This window comes from Hemiscyllium ocellatum, chromosome 14 (assembly GCF_020745735.1).
Source record: "Hemiscyllium ocellatum isolate sHemOce1 chromosome 14, sHemOce1.pat.X.cur, whole genome shotgun sequence".
NCBI classification, from domain to species: Eukaryota; Metazoa; Chordata; class Chondrichthyes; order Orectolobiformes; family Hemiscylliidae; genus Hemiscyllium; species Hemiscyllium ocellatum.
In genome coordinates, this window is record NC_083414.1 from 36,367,819 (window position 1) to 36,386,264 (window position 18,446).

Sequence of the window (18,446 nt, forward strand, 5' to 3'; positions counted from 1 at the left end):
CTTACACAAAGTTTTAACTCCTGTCTGGCCATGGGAAAGTGCCAGATAATTGGAAGATAGCTAATGTGGCTCTACCTTTTAAGAAGGATGGTAGAGATGAATCAGGAAAGTACAGATCAGTGAGTCCTATGTCAGTGGTAGGGAAACTGTTGGTGAAAATTCTAAAGGAGAGAATTAATACCACTTTGAAAGGCATAGGTTAGTTGATGTAGTTTATGTGGATTTTAGTAAAGCTTTTGACAAGGTCTACACAGAGACTGATTGATTGGGAAGGTTAAAACAAAAGAAATTGAGGAAAACGTAGCAAGATGGATTAGAAAGTGGCTTAGTAATAGGAGACAAAATGTTGTGGTAGAAAGCTGTTTAAGTGCATGGAGGCCAGTGTCCAGTGGATTACCACAAGGATCAGTGCTGGGACCCTTACAGTTTGTTATATACATAAATGATAGAGATGAAAATGTGGGGGTGCCATTAAGTAAGTTTGCAGATGACATCAAGATTGGTAGTGTTTAATCGCAAAGAAAATGGCTTTAGGTTATGGGAAGATGTAGACAGATTGGTCAGATGGACAGAGCAGTGGCAGATGGTATTTAACTTTGATAAATGTGATGTACTTTGGAAGAAAAAAACCAGATGAGGGAGTATTTAATGAATGGCAGGACACTGGGTAGCTTGGAGGAACAGAGGGGTCATGAGGTAACTATTCACAGATCTCTGAACTTGGCAGAGCACATGAATATGATAGTTAAGAAGGAATATGGGTCACTTGCTTTCATCAGTCATAGCATAGAACATAAGAGCAAGGAGGTAATGTTAGTGTAGTACAGAACATTGATCAGGTCACAGCTGGAGAACTGTGTGCAGTTCTGATCACCCCACTAATGGAAGGATATGACAGTACTAGAGGGAGTAAAGAGGAGGTTCATCAGGATGTGGCCTGGAATGGAGAAATTGAACTGTCGGGAGATACTAAATAGCTTGGATTTTCTCTAGAGCAGAAAAGGCTGAGGGGGGGTGTCATGATTGAGGTGTATAACATTTGAAGGGTATGGACAAGGTGGGTAGAGAGCAGCTGTTCCTTTGATTGAGGGATCAATCATGAGAGGGCATAGTTTATAGGCTAAGGGGCAGGAGATTCAAAGGGGATTTGGAGAAAAAACATTTTTGCTCAGCTTGTGGTAGGAATCTGGATGCACAACCAGGGAAGGTAATGGAGGCTGGAAATCTTACAACCTATAAAATATATTTGGATTAGCATTTCAAAAATTGTAACATTCAAGGTTATGGGACAAGTGCAAGAAATCGGGATTGGTGCACCTTTTTTGTTGGTACAGAATCAATGGGCCATAGGGCCTTTTTTGACTCTGTGAATCTAGTCAGAAGTCACACAACATCAGGTTATAGTCCAACAGGTTTATTTGAAATCACAAGCTTTCGGAGTGTTGCTCCTTCATCAGGCGAAGTGGAAGGAAGTGCACAGGCACAGAATTTATAGGTGGAGAGATCATTGCAAAATTATTCCAGGTAATTAACAGTAGGTAGTACAAATGGTATGAGTGGAGTGTTGACAAACTGAATAGCAAGTCTTTGCAGGTGATCAAAAGTGTCAAATGGTGTGAGTAAAGAGCCAACAGCTAATAGTAAGTGAAGGGATGACCTGTGATACAATTCATTGAAGCAGAAAGGTAAATATAAAAAATCAAATTTGTGTCTAGCGCCATCTTATTTTTAAATTTTTTACAATTATCTCTCTGCCTCTATTAATTGGATCATAGGTTATCCCTTCACTTACTATTACCTCTGAAGTCTCGTGATTTCAAGTAAACCTGGACTATAACCTGGTGTCGAGTGCCTTCTGACGTTTTGCATCCCAGTCCAATACCGGCACCTCCACATCTATAAATCTATGAATTGGATGGTAGATGACTTTCCAACTAAATGGATGTCAACACATGCTTTCTGAAATTTATTTGTTCAAAATGAGCAATCGGGTAAGAAATGAATGAACTGCTGGTTCTGCCTCTCCCTTCTCAAGAGAAGGCAAACACAATAAAGGTGTTGTTTAGTGCGTGAAGTATGAAATGTTAAAATTTTAAATGTTATATGTGTACAATTTGGTTCCATAGATTCTACCCAATATATTCAGTGCCTTGATGAAAAGATCTGTAAAATTTTCTCAGCTCTCCAGAGGTAAACATACTCTGAAATATTGACTTTGTCTTCCAACCTTCATTGTTTAAGTTTTACTGTTCACTTTCCATAAACCCAAAGATTATGTATTCTCCAGCTGAAGGATGATGGTAGCAATGTCAATTTTCCATCACAATTATTATCCACAAATGGAGACAATGCGATGAATGGATTGAAGATCTGATTGCTGAGAAGTCAATTACAGTGAAGCTGCGATAATATTCCTTTCACATTTATCTTGCAGCCCTAAGCCACTTATCTCATATAAGCAGCATCCCTGGAATGTGAATCTTTTCGGATAAATGTATAACTATCCAGTTGTGAAATTGCAATTTGTCGTTGAGGTACTGGCAGCTGTTGTAATGGGATAAATTATGCAAATTGTCAGTGGAGGAAATGACTTTATTTATAAAATGTCTTTAACATTGAAGAACATTGCCCATATAAAATCCGACTCTCCTTACAGATGAGAATAAACAATAAATGGGAGAGTTTGGAACGTTGACTGAAAGTTTGGTACTAAATATACATTTTAAGAAGCGCTTAAAGATTGAGTAGATTGAGGTGTTTAAGATGGAGTTCTCAAAAGTAGGTGAAAGGGGCATAATCTTTCAGACAGTGTGGTTCCCTGATCCTCCTGCAATGCGATCAGCAGTGACCACATCCTAACCTGTTTAAGCCATCCTACAGCCAGGTGTTACTCTGCTAATTGATGCCTGCCAGTCACTAAGGGAAAGTCCCACCTCCAAGTGCTAACGGCCATTTTGATTGGTTGGCAGCTCTGTGGTCACAGCAGTAGTGTAGGTGACCAATAACTGAGCAGGTGGGCAAGCTGCCCTGGGTCTCTTGTAAAATTTCTGATGCGGCAGAATAGAACATAGAACATAGAAGGATACAGCGCAGTACAGGCCCTTCGGCCCTCGATGTTGCGCCGGCCGAATCCTACCTAACCTATACTAGCCCAATAACTTCCAAATGCCTATCCAATGCCCGCTTAAATGACCATAAAGAAGGAGAGTTCACCACTGATACGGGCAGGGCATTCCATGAACTCACAACCCGCTGTGTGAAGAATCTACCCCTAACATCTGTCCTATACCTACCACCCCTTAATTTAAAGCTATGTCCCCTAGTAACACCTGACTCCATTAGCGGTAAAAGGTTCTTAGTATCTACCCTATCTAAACCCCTAATCATCTTATACACTTCTATCAGATCTCCCCTAAACCTTCTCTTCTCCAATGAGAACAGCCCCAAGTGCCTCAGCCTTTCCTCATAAGATTTTCCTACCATTCCAGGCAACATCCTGGTAAACCTCCTCTGCACTCATTCTAAAGCTTCCACATCCTTCCTATAGTATGGCGACCAAAACTGCACACAATACTCCAGATGAGGCCTCACCAGAGTCTTATACAACTGCAACATGACCTCAGGACTCCGGAACTCAATTCCTCTGCCAATAAAGCCCAGTACACCATATGCCTTCCTCACAGCACTATTTACCTGGGTGGCAACTTTCAGAGATCTGTGTACATGGACACCAAGATCCCTCTGCTCATCCACATTACCAAGTAGCCTACCATTAGCCGAGTAATCCATCATCTTGTTATTCCTACCAAAGTGAACGACTTCGCACTTAGCTACATTGAATTCCATTTGCCACATTTCCGCCCAGCTCTGCAACTTATCTATATCCCGCTGTAACCTACCACTTCCTTCCTCACTATCCACAACTCCACCGACTTTTGTGTCATCCGCAAACTTGCTTACCCAGCTTTCAAGTCCTTCCTCTAGATCATTTATAAAGATAACAAAAAGCAATGGTCCCAAAACAGATCCTTGTGGTACACCGCTAGTAACTGCGCTCCAAGATGAACATAATCCATCAACTACTACCCTCTGTCTCCTTCCAGCCAGCCAATTCCTAATCCAAACCTCTAATGTATCCTCAATGCCATACCTCCGTAGTTTTAGCATTAGCCTACCATGGGGAACCTTATCGAACGCCTTACTAAAATCCATATACACAACATCTACTGCTTTACCCTCGTCCACTTCTTATTTATTTGGGAACTAAGTGTGGCATTGGGCTGGAAGCCAAGACGTACTTCTACATGGAGGTGAGCCAGGTTTTCTTGTGTAATTTCTTCCTTCTCACCTGGTTCCATATTCATGCATGGGTAAACATCACATTTGTGAGTTGCAAGTTCTCCTTGCCAGGGCCCTATAGGATCCATATTGTGCGGAAACATGCCATTCAGCCCATCAGGTCCATACTGATTCTCTGAAGAACATTCCACCCAGACCACCCCCTAATGCTATCTCTGTAACCCACTTAACCTGCACATCCCGGATCATTATGGGCAATTTAGCATGGCCAATCCACCTAGCCTGCACATCTCAGGTCACTATGGGCAATTTAGCATGGCCAATCCACCTAGCCTGCACATCCCGTGTCACTATGGGCAATTTAGCATGGCCAATCCACTTAACCTGCACATCCCATATCACTATGGGCACTTTAGCATGGCAAATCCACCTAGCCTGCACATCCTGCGTCACTATGGGCAATTTAGCATGGCCAATCCACCTAGCCTGCACATCCCAGGTCACTATGAGCAATTTAGCATGGCCAATCCACCTAACCTGCACATCCCGGGTCACTATGAGCAATTTCGCATGGCCAATCCACTTAACCTGCACATCCCGGGTCACTATGAGCAATTTAGCATAGCCAATCCACTTAACTTGCATATCCCGGGTCACTATGAGGAATTTAGCATAGCTAATCCACTTAACCTGCACATCCCAGGTCACTATGAGCAATTTAGCATGGTTAACCCCACCTAACCTGCACATCTCTTCCCAAAACCTGGGTAAAGTGAGTTACTCACCCCCACCACATTTACCAAACCACCCAAAAAAATTTTCTAACCTTAATTAGCTGCTTACTATTATATTTAAGCAGTTTAATATTAAGTGGATAATGAGTAAACCAAAGGGATCCCGCAGCTCTCAGAAAACAAAGACCCCTCCCCCACCCTCCTCTCCTCCTCCGGCTGCAGCTGATGTAAAAACAGGCCTTGAACAGATGATTGCCAGGCTGGAAACGACACTCGTCAATTTCATCGCAGAATCCAGACAGAGATGGAATGCATTCGAAGAAAAGCTGCAGAAACACAGCCAGGCTCTCGAGGAATTACAGGGCCGAGTGAAGGGGGCGGAGCTAAAGGCCACGACCTCCGAGGCTGCAGCACAAACAGCTGCAGAACAGGTGCGAGCTCTGGAGCAGAGAGTCCGGGCCTTTGAAATCTACATGGATGACCTGGATAATAGAAATCGGAGAAAGAATATCCGTCTTCTGGGCCTCCCTGAACAAGAAGGGAAAGGACAGTTAGCAGTATTTCTGGAGCGATGGCTGCCCCAGCTTTTAAACCTGGGGGCTGAAACTGACCGGGTAAGGGTGGAGTGGGCCTACCGGGTCGCAGTACGCGGATCTGGCCCAAACCAGAGCCCACGCCCGGTCCTGTTCCGGCTGCAGAGTTATAGGGAGAGGCAGATACTCCTGGATGCCTCCAGAAAGCTTGGAAAGGATCCTAAAGCTATGATCCATGAAGGATCCAAGATTATGTTATTTCAGGACTTCTCCCCGGCTTTGGCACGAAGGAGGAAGGCGTTTGATGAGGTGAAGAAATGTCTAAGGAACTTAAATATTCAATACACCTTACGCTACCCAGCGACGTTATGCTTTACCCACGAAGGATCCGAGTATAATTTTAGATCACCAGAAGAGGCTAAGGAACTTTTAGACTCGTTTAAATAAATCGTAAGAGACAATTTATGTTGGCTTGCCTCTTCCACACTCCGTGGGGAGAAGTGGATACTTTACTTTACTTTTGCTTCTGGGAGCAGGGTTGTCTTCCCTTGCTATTTTATGTTATTATACTTAACTGTAATCTGTTGGAGTTGTAATTTTATAGTTGTGTGTGTTTGTACGTGGCATTGATGCTATCAGATATACTCAGGTATGGGTGGGGAGGGGTGGGGGTGGGGCGCTCACTGTTAACTCTAGCTCGGTATTATATCTAAATCCTATTAAGGAGCGCCCGGGTCAAGGGTGGGACACTGTTTGGGAGAGGATATGGTGGACCTTTAGAAAGGAAGTAAGGCCCCCTGAGAACAAGGGGGAGGATCTCCATTCAAACACGTTTTATTTTTTTTGTTCTTATTGTTTGGAAATAGTTTACTTTTTATTATACTGTTATGAGTGTATTAGAGAACATTTTCTCTTGTTTGAAGGATGTAAGTGACTCAACTATACACTCTGGATAATTGTGGATTAGATTAGTAGTTAACTGAGTTTCATTGTTTTTCTTTCTTCTTTAGTATCATTCCTTTGCATTTTGATGATTATATATTTAAGATCTATTTTTATATTAATGTTTGTGCTTGAAAGTTCTGTTTTTTTTAAATCTGTCAAAATATTAAATTTCTAATAAAAATATCTTTAAAAAAAAACCTGCACATGTAGGGTCACTATGAGCAATTTAGCATGGCCAATTCACTTAACCTGCACATCCCGTGTCACTATGAGCAATTTAGCATGGCCAATCCACATAACCTGCACATCTGTGGATTGGGAGGAAACCAGAACACCCAGAGGAAACCTGCACAGACTCTGGGAGAATCTGCAAACTCCACACAGACAGTCACCTAAGGGTTGAATTGAACCTGGGTCTCTGGCACTATAAGGCAGCAGTACTAACCGTAGAGCCACTATGGGTTCCAACTATCAGATGCCATATGTAAAGGCACCCAAACAACATTTCACTCTACAAACCAGGAGTAGGTGAATAAAGAAGGTGAGCTAGTTCATCCTTCCTCACCTAAGAGCTGAACGATTTTGGGTATTCCATCTGGAGCCATAACAAATGGGGAACCTGGCTCAGGATCTGGGTGTAAAAGAAAGTGAGGACTGCAGATGCTGGAGATCAGAGCTGAAAATGTGTTGCTGGAAAAGCGCAGGAGGTCAGGCAGCATTCAAGGAGCAGGAGAGCCGATGTTTTGGGCATGAAGACCTTTCCTGAAGAAGGGCTCATGCCCGAAACGTCGACTCTCCTGCTCCTTGGATGCTGCCTGACCTGTTGTGCTTTTCAGCTCAGGATCTGGGTGTAGCAAAGTGATAGTTTATAACTGCAAAACTTGTACTGTGCATAACATACTGCTGGATTTGACCTTGTATTTTAATTGCTAGTATGTGTTTGAATTGCAGTATTGATAGTCTTGACAATAAATGGAACTATTTACCTTTGGCTGGTTGTTGCAGTTTAACACGATATCTCATAGACATGCAAATAATACATAGTTTACATGTATTAAGCGATGGTTAAAGGTTGTGCTGTTATTGTTAGTTTAACAAAACTTCACTGAAGTTGTAAGATGTTGAGGAATATGGAAATAGTGCAGGGTAATGACATTAAGGTGGAAATGAGCCATGATCTAGTTGATTGATGGGGCAGGCTGGATGGGTTCAATGGCCTGGTCCTGCTCCCTTTTCCCTGTGCTCCGACATGGAGTTATTGTGCTGGCGTCCGTTTATCTGAGTGGTCTGCCAGCAGGCCTAAGCTAGATTGAGGGCAGCACCTCATCCAGAGCCCAGTAACATAGACCTTTACCTCAGTATGTCTTGCCATGTGCCAATCTCTGGGAGCTGTACTTCTTTTGTAACACTGAAAAGAGTAGCGAGTTTTGAGAAGATTTGTAGCTCAGGTTGAGGTTTTGGATGTAGGTTTCCTTGCTGAGTTAGAAGGTTCATTTCCAGATGGTTCGTCTGCCTCCTTGGTAACATCTTCAGTGGTCCTCACTGCTAATAATTCCTGCTTTCAGTTTATATGTTTGTGTTTCTTTGGGTTGATGTCATTTCCGGTTCCTTTTCTCAGGGGGTGGTAAATGGGGTCTAACTTGATGTGTTTGTTGATAGAATTCCAGTTGGAATGCCATGCTTCCTATACAGACCGTATACAGACAAGAAAAACTAATGTCATTTACAAACACTACATTGGGCAAACAGGCAGAAAACTAGCCACCAGGATACATGGACACCAACTATCCACAAAAAGACATGATCTTCTATCACTAATATCCTTACATACGGATGAGAAAGGACACCACTTCGACTGGCACAACACATCCATCCAAGGACAAACCAAACAGAATCACGCAGGAGAATTCCCAGAAGCATGGCATTCCAACTGGAACTCTATCAACAAACACATCAAGTTAGACCCCATCTACCACCCCATGAGAAAAGGAACAGGAAATGACTTCACCACAGGAAATGACATCACCAACCCAAAGAAACCCACACATATAAATTGAAAGCAGGAATTATCAGCAGTGCTTCACCTGAGGCCAACTGAAGATACTACCTAGTAGGGTGACAAAATGTCTGGAAACGATCCTTCCAGCTTAGCGAGCAAACCTACATCCAAAACTGAAAAAAGTCATAGAGGTGCACAGCGCAGAAACGGACCCTTTGGTGCAACTTGACCATGTTGACCAGATATCCTAACCTAATCCAGTCCCATTTGCCAGCACCCATATCCCTCTAAACTCTTCCTATGCATATACCCACCCAAATGCTTTTTGCATGTTGCAAGAGTACCAGACTGCACTACTTCCTCTGGCAGCTCATTCCATACACGCACCACTCTCTGTGTGAAAAAGTTGCCCCTTAGGTCCCTTTTTTTTAATCTTTCCCCTCTCATCCTAAACCTATGGTCTTTAGTTCTGGATTCCCCCACCCCAGGGAAAAGATTTTGTTTATTTATCCTGTCCTTGCCCCTCATGATTTTCTAAACCGCTGAGGTCACCCCGCAGTGTCTGAGGTTCCAGGGAAAACAGCCCCGGCTATTCAGTCTCTCCCTACACAGCATTTGATGGAAGTTTAAAAGTTCTGAATGGTCCAGTGGGTCACATAAAAATATTTTTGAAGCGTGGCTTTGCACCAGGCTGAAACTTTAGAGCACCAGTTTGAAGTCCAATTGTAATGAGACCGACCACTCCTTATGATTTAGTGTTCAGGATAACAGGGGAGGTGCTTAGAGTTGCTGAGTCAGATCATTAACCTTAACTCCAAAGTTAACAGCTTCTTTTCTCTGTCTGATTACCTGAAACTGCTTTGCAGCAACCAGAACATATGACTGTCACCTCTGAATAAGAAGGATGTGAGTTAAAATCCCAATCAAGAGACTGTAGTGCACAGTCTAGGCTAATACTTCAGTGCAGTAGTGAGCACATGTTGCATTCTTAGAGGTGGTGTTTCATGGTTGAGATGTTAAACTGTGACCCTGGATATAGTTTTAAAGTTAACCCAATATTTACCATTCAATTACCACATGAAAGCCAATTATTTGATCACGGTCACATTGCTATTTATGGGACATTGTTTTGCCAAATGCAACATTTCCTCCATTTTCATTCACAACAATGACTGCACTTTAAAATAATTAATTGGTCTTAAACAGTTTAGGAAGCTCTGAATTCCTGAAAGGCACTTGAATGCAAATCCTTTCTTCATGTTGCGGTTGTACAGGACATTGGTTAGGCCACGAGGAGAGAGTGAGGACTGCAGATGCTGGAGATCAGAGCTGAAAATGTGTTGCTGGAAAAGCACAGCAGGTCAGGCAGCATCCAAGGAGCAGGAGAATCGATGTTTCGGGCATGAGCCCTTCTTCAGGAAGGGCCACTTTTGGAATACTACTTACAATTCTGGTCACCCTGTAATAAGAAAGATGTTGTGAAACATAAAAGTATTCAGAAAAGGTGCATTGGGAAGCTGCAGGGATTGGAGGGTTTGAGCAATAGAGAGAGTCTGAATAGGCTAGGTTTTTCTCCCTGGAGCGTCAGAGGCTGAGGGGTAACCTTACAGAGGTCTGTAAAGTCAGGAGGGGCAGAGATAGGGTCAATAGCTGTGGTCTTTTTCCCAGGGTAGGGGAGTCTAAAATTAGAGGGCGTAGGGTTAAGGTGATAGGGAAAAGATTTAAAAGGGACCAAAGGCACACAGGGGTGATGCATGTATGGAATGAGCTAGTATAAATACAACATTTACAAGGTATCTGGATGGGTACAAGAAGTTGAATTACTATGCACGCAAGTATTTAACTACAAAGAAGCAAGGTAGGCCTAGAAAAGTGACAATGGGAGAGATCTTAGATGATGATTCATTACACATCAAATTGGTGATTGTTAGAATGTTGACTGCAGAGGGAGAGCATCCAGTGAATGTGAAGTCCCTGATAGATACCAGTGTTTCAAGTAACTTGTGAGTTCCATAGACCTTTGCAAAAATGACTGAAGATGGTGACCTCAATGTGAAAGTAATGTTGAGGCTTTGAGATGGAATGATGCACATCCCAAGAGGACAAAGATTGCTGAGATTCTGGATTAGTGGTGCTGGAAGAGCACAGCAGTTCAGGCAGCATCCGGGGAGCAATAAAATCGACATTTTGGGCAAAAGCCCTTCATCATCTGCAGTCATTGTTTTTACCTAAAGATTGCTGAGAGCCCACTGTAATGGGAAGAACAAAGGTCTGCAGTTCCAGGTAATATATGTTCAGCAAAACCCACTTAAGTCATCTGAAATAAGTCTCAAGCTCGGACTGGTAACCCTATTTATGCTAAAGGAGACTTGCAACGTTCCTCATGCTACTAAGCCACTAACTGTTGAATAAAATATTACAAAGATGTTTTTCTAGGTTTGGATGGCTTGTTGGTGAATATCATCCTGAAGCAGGTAAGAGGGTAGACTAAATCAGCATCTGCCGAGGAGAATTCAAGTTGCCTTACAGAGAAAGACAAGTTTGAAAGCTGAGAAGGAAGGGAGTAATCAAAAAAGTAACAACTCCTCTAGATATGTTTAGCTGAAGTGAAAACTCTGGAAGATTGAAGTTATACATAGATCCAAAGTAGCTCAGTAAAGCATTGAAAAAATTTCACTATGCCATGCCAGCCATTGAAGAAATTTTCCACAACTTGCCAAAGAAAGGTCTTTACGGTGCTCCATGTGAAGACTGGTTACTGGAATTGAAATTGGCTGAAAGCAGCTGTATTCTACCCATGTTCTGGATGCCATTTGGGAGACACAGATGTGTGCTCATGTGTTTGGTATTTCCACTCCTCTGAAAGAATGTCATGGCAGACAGCATGAGATAGTCAGTGGTCTTGCCAGACAAGAAGTGGTTGTGAATGATCTTCTAGTCTATAGATGTAGAAATGTGATAGAATAAGCCATTGCAAAGCATGATCAGAATATCACGTGACTGCTAGAGAAAGGTTATCAGATGAACTTAATGCTGAACAAGAAAAAGATGTCATTGAAGATGCCTGATGTCAAGTATATGGGTTATATAGAGGGAGCAGAAAAGTTTTGCCATGTTCCTGATGAGGTGCCAGAGGAAGTGGTGAAGGCTGGCACAATTACAGCATTTAAAAGGTATCTGCATTGGTATAGGAATAGGAATTTAGAGGGATATGGGCCAAATGCTGGCAAATGGGACTAGATTAATTTAGGATATCTGGTTGGCATGGATGAGTTGGACTGAAGGGTCTGTTTCTGTGCTGTACATCTCTATTACTCATTGACAGGATGAGAACTACAGCAATCATGCAGTGGCCAACAGATGCAACAGCAGTGCAATGATTTGTTGGACTTGAGTCACCTTTATGCAACATGGGCAATCAGTTGTATTTGCATTGAGAGTGTTTACATTCCAATTGAGGAAGAGTCCCTAAATGTTTGTCTTTACTTCCAAGCATTTTAATCCATGTTTGAGAGACAGAGAAAGAGTGACTGTGGAGTCTGACTACAAGCTATTTCCTTATATCATTCTCAAATTGTTTCTGTCTAAAGTGTGTTCAAAGGCCATTACTTTGTTTATAGAGATAGCATCTGGATGTGACATCGAAACAATTGAAATGACTGCATTGTTCTGTGGAGAGCTCTGGTCCCTATGAAGCAAGTTGAAGATGCTAAGACAGAGTTTGAAATTTTCCAGAATCAATGGGAAGTTATCACTCACCATTGACATCAAGTTAACAATCCAGTAGAGATGTTGAATCTGAAAGACTTAGATCAGCAAACTCTGTAACTAGATACAACTCCGCAAGTACTGCAGGACAGAGTGATAGGGAAACGGCCTGGAAGAATGAAGGACGCACCTCTTGTTGCATTGTTTACCATTTCCTTGTGATAATACAGGAGATCACCACACCTTATTTGAATTCGTGAGATTGTAGTTCGAATGACATCCATTCATTGTTATAAGCTAATCATTTATTCAAGCATTTCCGCCCTGCCGTCTCCAAGCAATTCAGCTGGAATGCCATTGATCTTTTGACCCCCAGTGTTTTGCCATTGGCTTAATGCCCACAGCAGCTTGGTTCTAGTGAGTGAGAGGTCGCCTGTTCTTTGTTGTTTGTGTATCTGGTTACTGCAACTGGATTGTGAGCAATAGTTTGCTCCTTATTTAAAGGTTAAGAAATAGCAGCTTATTCCTGATAGCCAGTCAGAATTCAGTGCATAATCTTACAAACAGGGCAAAATATAAATAAAATAAATATTAGAAATATATACATTGTGGTTTGCAATGTGTACTCGAATAAGAACTGGAAAAAGCCATTTTGTAAAATTGCAGATGGAAACAAAAGGCCCAATTCAACTTGCCATATGTAAACACTTGCTGGCCATATCCATCCACACAAAATGCTTATAGTGACTTCTCCCACAAGTTTGCTGTGTTGCTAAGGTTCTGGGTCTTTATTAAAGGTGTCTTAATTGTGATGTAATAATGATTATGATGTTTCAAACCCAGACGGTTGTAGAACAGACAAGGTGCTGTTATAAGATGAAGCACTCCAGCAGTTGCATACAGTTGTATCTTTCTTTAAAGGTCTAATTTAAAGTAAAAACCCGTAATAAAGTGATGAGTCGATTTGTTCGAAGGACACTTCCTTGGGTTAAATCTCCCCAGAATTTCTGCACTGTAATTTGAAAGATGGAAAGTTGAACACAGGACTCCATTGAGGAATTCTTTAACAGTCTGTACTTTGCAAGATGTTGAATGGATCTTTTTGAATTCACTAAACAGGCTGGGACATCGTACAGGTAAATATCTCAATGTTCATCTTCTCATAGAATCATAGAGATGTACGGCATGGAAACAGACCCTTCGGTCCAATCCATGCCGAACAGATATCCCAACCCAAGCTAGTCCCACCTGACAGCACCTGGTAGTCTCTGAACATACCGTTGCTACACTTCCCTCTAAAGTGTACGTGTTGAATCTGTACTCTCCCAGGCAATGCATTCCTTTTTAAATGCTCCATGTTGCTCCTCTGCAGACTTACCGCAAGGAGTTGTTTCCAGTCTACTGTGGCCAGATAGAGTCATAGTGATGTACAGCACGGTTACAGACCCTTTGGTCCAACTCATCCATGTTGACCATATATCCCAACCCGATATAGTCCCACCTGCCAGCACCTGGTCCATATCCCTCCAAACCCTTCCTATTCATATACCCGTCCAGATGCCTTTTAAATGTTGCAATTGTACTAGTCTCTACCACTTCCTCTGGCAACTCATTCCATACACGTACCACCCTTTGCGTGAAAACATTGTCTCTTAGGTCTCTTTTATATTTTTTCCCTCTCACCCTAAACCTATGCTCTCTAGTTCTGGACTCCCTGACCCCAGGGAAAAGACTTTGTCTATTTACCCTATCCATGCCCCTCATAATTTTGTAAACCTCTATAAGGTCACCCTTCAGCCCCCGACACTGCGGGGAAAACAGCCATATCCTATTTAACCTCTCCCTGTAGCTCAAATTCTCCAGCCCTGGCAACATCCTTGTAAATCTTTTCTGAACCCTTTCAAGTTTCACAACATCTTTCCGATAGGAAGGAGATCAGAATTGCATGCAATATTCCAATAGAGGCCTCAACATGACTTCCCAACTCCTGTACTCAATACTCTGACCAATAAAGGAAAGAATACCAAACGCCTTCTTCGCTATCCTATCTACCTGTGACTCCACTTTCAAGGAGCTATGAACCTGCACTCCAAGGTCTCTTTGTTCAGCAACGTCCCTCGGACCTTACCATTAAGCGTGTAAGTCCTGCTAAGATTTGCTTTCCCAAAATGCAGCACCTCACATTTATCTGAATTAAACTCCATCTGCCACTTCTCAGCCCATTGGCCCATCTGGTCAAGATCCTGTTGTAATCTGAGGTTATCTTCTTTGCTGTCCACTACACCTCCAATTTTGGTGTCATCTGCAAACTTACTAACTATACCTCTTATGTTTGCATCCAGATCAATTATATAAATGACAAAAAGTAGAGGACCCAGCACCGATCCTTGTGGCACTCCACTGGTCACAGGCCTCCAGTCTGAAAAACAACCTTCCACCACCACCCTCTGCCTTCTACCTTTGAGCCAGTTCTGTATTCAGATGGCTAGTTTTCCCTGTATTCCATGAGATCCAACCTTGCTAATCAGTCTCCCATGGGGAACCTTGTCGAACGCCTTACTGAGATCTATATAGATCACATCTACCTCTCCGCCCTCATCAATTCCCTTTGTTACTTCTTCAAAAAAACTCAATCAAGTTTGTGATTTCCCATGCACAAAGCCATGTTGACTATCTCTAATCAGTCCTTGCCTTTCCAAATACATGTTCATCGTGTCCCTCAGGATTCCCTCCAACAACTTGCCCACCACTGAGGTCAGGCTCACTGGTCTATAGTTCCCTGGCTTGTCCTTACCACCCTTCTTAAACAGTGGCACCAATTGGCTTGCCCCCTTTAAATGATTTTCACCTGAATCCCCTTGAGGTCAAATGTGGCAATAAAATAACAACAAGCTCCATTTGGTTTCCTGAGGTATAGGAACACCTTAAACAGCGAAAATAAAGGGGTATGTTCAAAAAGAAATGTTTAGCCAGACTCTGGAGAAAAGGGATCAAAGAATAAATGATTATCTTAATTGTGCAAAAGTGATAGGTCACTCCTTTCACGACAAATCACACCTTTTTTTATTGTAAAACAATTGCAGGGTTGCCAATTCATTTTTTTATGAGACAAGTGCTTAACAAATGTTATTGAGTTGATATCATAAAAATTCATTAAAAATATTTTTGGACGTTTAGACTCCTTCAAAGCCTAGAAATGTCATATGAATTTCAAGAAGTGAATCACTTACCTTGGGAAGTTTTGCATACTTAATCCAGCCATACAATAGAGTCATAAGTCTGAGATCATCTTTTGTATAGTGTACAAGCCATCTGGTTATTAAAAATACAAAACTGCTAGCACTTTGTAATATATAACATTAAACCCACGCCATCTATCATTGTCCTGCTATCAATAGTTGTAAGCTGTTGTGCTGCAAGTGTTAGTTTGTTCCACATTTAAGTGACTCTCACTGATGATTTTTAAGAAGTGCAGGTACAATCCACTTTCCAAAAGTCTTGTTCTTTTACTGCATTTGGTTACATGATGTCAGGCAGGCTAATGCATATAATCCAGAGGAATGTATTCGTTTAGTCCGAGACCCAAGGAGCTGCAGAGCAAACAAGTTCTTCAGCAGAATATGTTCTGTGTACTTCCTAATGCTCTTCTACTTTATTCTTCATTCTTTCAGGTGTGACAATAGGGAAATGGATTTGGATTTAATGAACATGTGTGTCCTGGCAGGAGGCACGCTTGCCATACCCATTCTAGCTTTTGTAGCTTCCTTTCTACTGTGTCCTGCAGCACTCATTAGATTTTATTACTGGTAAGTGTACATATGTTCATTTTTAGTGATGGTTGTACCTTTTTTTTTTCGTCATTATGACTACACTTACAGACAGAATGAGCAAACAGTTATTGGGTTACCATTGCTATAAAATGTACAATCACTAAGAAGTCCAGAGGTTTGGTTATTATTGACTGTCCAAAGGCTTACAGGTCAAGGGAATGGTTGTTCAAAGTTTATCTTTGGTGTTTGGGGTGAGAGACATCCACAATTAATCTCCACATTCACCACCTTAGAAATTCCAATATGAACTGGTTAGTTCAAGTGGGTAAAATAAAACAGAAGAACTGTTGATCTGAAATGGAATCAGAAACTAAGGTAGTTCTGATGAAGAGTCACTGGATTTGAAACATTAGCTCTGCTTTCTCCCCAAAGATGCTGCCAAACCTGCTGAGTTTCACCAGCAATTTCTGTTCTAGTTCAAATGGGTGGCAGGTATCCTTCAGCAGAAGAGGATTCTGGATTAGAGCTGTGCTGGAAAAGCACAGTAGGCCAGGCAACATCTGAGGAGCAGGAAAATCGACATTTTCCTGATGAAGGGCTTTTGCCCAAAACATCGATTTTCCAGGCCAGCTGCCTGGCCTGCTATGCTTTTCCAGCACCAATCTAATCTAAACTCTGGTTTCCAGCATCTGCAGTCCTCACTTTTGCCGAGAAGAGGATTCTGCCTGCCCATACCCTCATGAATTCCAGAGACACTTTGAAACATAAAGAAAACTCTGAAATCCCTGCCTGTGGACCCATCCCCTCCTTCTCCCACTCCAATAGTCCTCAGTCTCAGCTGGGACTCTGTGCCTTGACATTTAACTGGTATAACTCCTGCTGCCACTGTCAACTAGCTATACCTGGTGAGATCAGCCTTAGGTATGCCAAGTCCAAACTGAAGTGCATCTCCAGATTTATGGAGTGCTTATGAAACTCATATGTCCACCCTCTCAAGGTGATAAAGGAGAGTGGCATCTAAACCAGTACAGGGTGCAAAACTGGCCAGTCTGTAGTCCATCCACTGAACTTACATTGCACTTGAATGGATGAGGATGTGCGTGAGACATAGATTGGAAAGACAAAGCAATTTTGAGCTATTTTCTGGATTTCTATATGGTGATCTATCTCACTTCTCCCAGAAACCAATTGAAATGTTGGGCTCTGTGTAGATTCCTGAAAAGTGGTAGCACAGTGGATAAGGTGGTATAGAAAGCATACAGCATACTTGCCTTCATCAGTTCAGACACTGAGTATAAACATTGGCAAGTCACGTTACAGCTGTATAAAACTTTAGTTAGGCTACATTGGATTATGGTGTGCAGTTTTGGTCACCATGCTATAGGAAGGATGTGGAGGCCATGGATAGGGTGCAAAGGAGGTTTACCAGGATGTTGCCTGGATTGGAGTATATTATCTCGAAGGAGAGGTTAGACAAACTTGGATTTTGTTTTTTAGAGTGTCAGGGGCTGAAAGGTGACCTGATGGAAATATATAAAATTTATGAGAGGCATGGATAGGGCGGAAATGTCAAATACTAGGGGACATAGAGTTAAGGTGAGAGGGGGAAAGTTTAAAGGAGATCTGTGAGGCAAGTTTTTTTTTACACAGAGGGTGCTAGGTGCTCGGAACACACTGACAGGGAAGGTGGTAGAAGCAGATATAATAATAATGGTTAAGAGGAATTTCAACAGACACATGAACGGAGAAACTAGAGGGATATGGACAATAAGCAGACAGATGGGATTAGTTTAGAATGGTATCATGATCAACACGGACATGGTGGGCTGAAGAGCCTGTCCCTGTGCTGTACTATTATATGTTCTACGTTCTTCTCAGTCAATTAATGGTGAACCACATAAATGCGGATTTGGAGGTGAAGGGGAACACTCAGTGAGACTAAAAAGGTCCTGACGTCAAACTGTGCTGAGATGGGACACCTCAGGGTAGCAAACCAGGGAGCCAAAGGTGACCTCAATGAATGAGGATAATGAAAATAGGCACGATTTTTAGTTTTGATTGCTATATAGCCCTTGTGCATTGCGTGAACGTTTGAGTTACAGTTTGCCTGCTTTTTCAATCCCACGCCCCTGGTTCATAGCCTGAGATGAATTCTTACTGAAGTTCACTGTTTCAAATCTTGCACATTATTGTCACATGAGCAGAGCATCAAAAGCTGCTGTACTTTCATGTGTCAGCAAGATGTAAATGATTTCATTGATAATATGAGGAGAAAAGGAACAAAAGGTTACCTGCAGCGCATGCATCAGAGAGTGAAAAGACATTAAAGGCTGTTCTGCTGACACCCACAGGCATAGGCATATCAATTTTCCACCATCAATTATTGAAGTGGTTTTCAAATGATAGAGACTAAGGGTTTCAATGTCAGCCCCATTCTCATAGTGCATTTCTCTGGGGA

At 42.2% G+C, this 18,446-nt stretch overlaps 1 protein-coding gene across 2 annotated transcripts in view; it reads left to right on the forward strand.

Annotated features, from left to right (window-relative positions):
* abhd6a (abhydrolase domain containing 6, acylglycerol lipase a) overlaps positions 1-18,446 on the forward strand; it is a 120,997-nt gene that overhangs the window by 58,721 nt on the left and 43,830 nt on the right. For both annotated transcript variants that reach the window (XM_060835175.1, XM_060835174.1), the window contains exon 2: positions 15,890-16,024. In XM_060835175.1, the coding sequence (XP_060691158.1) occupies positions 15,906-16,024 (119 nt within the window). In that variant the 5' untranslated portion in view covers positions 15,890-15,905. The remainder of the gene's footprint in view (positions 1-15,889; positions 16,025-18,446) is intronic.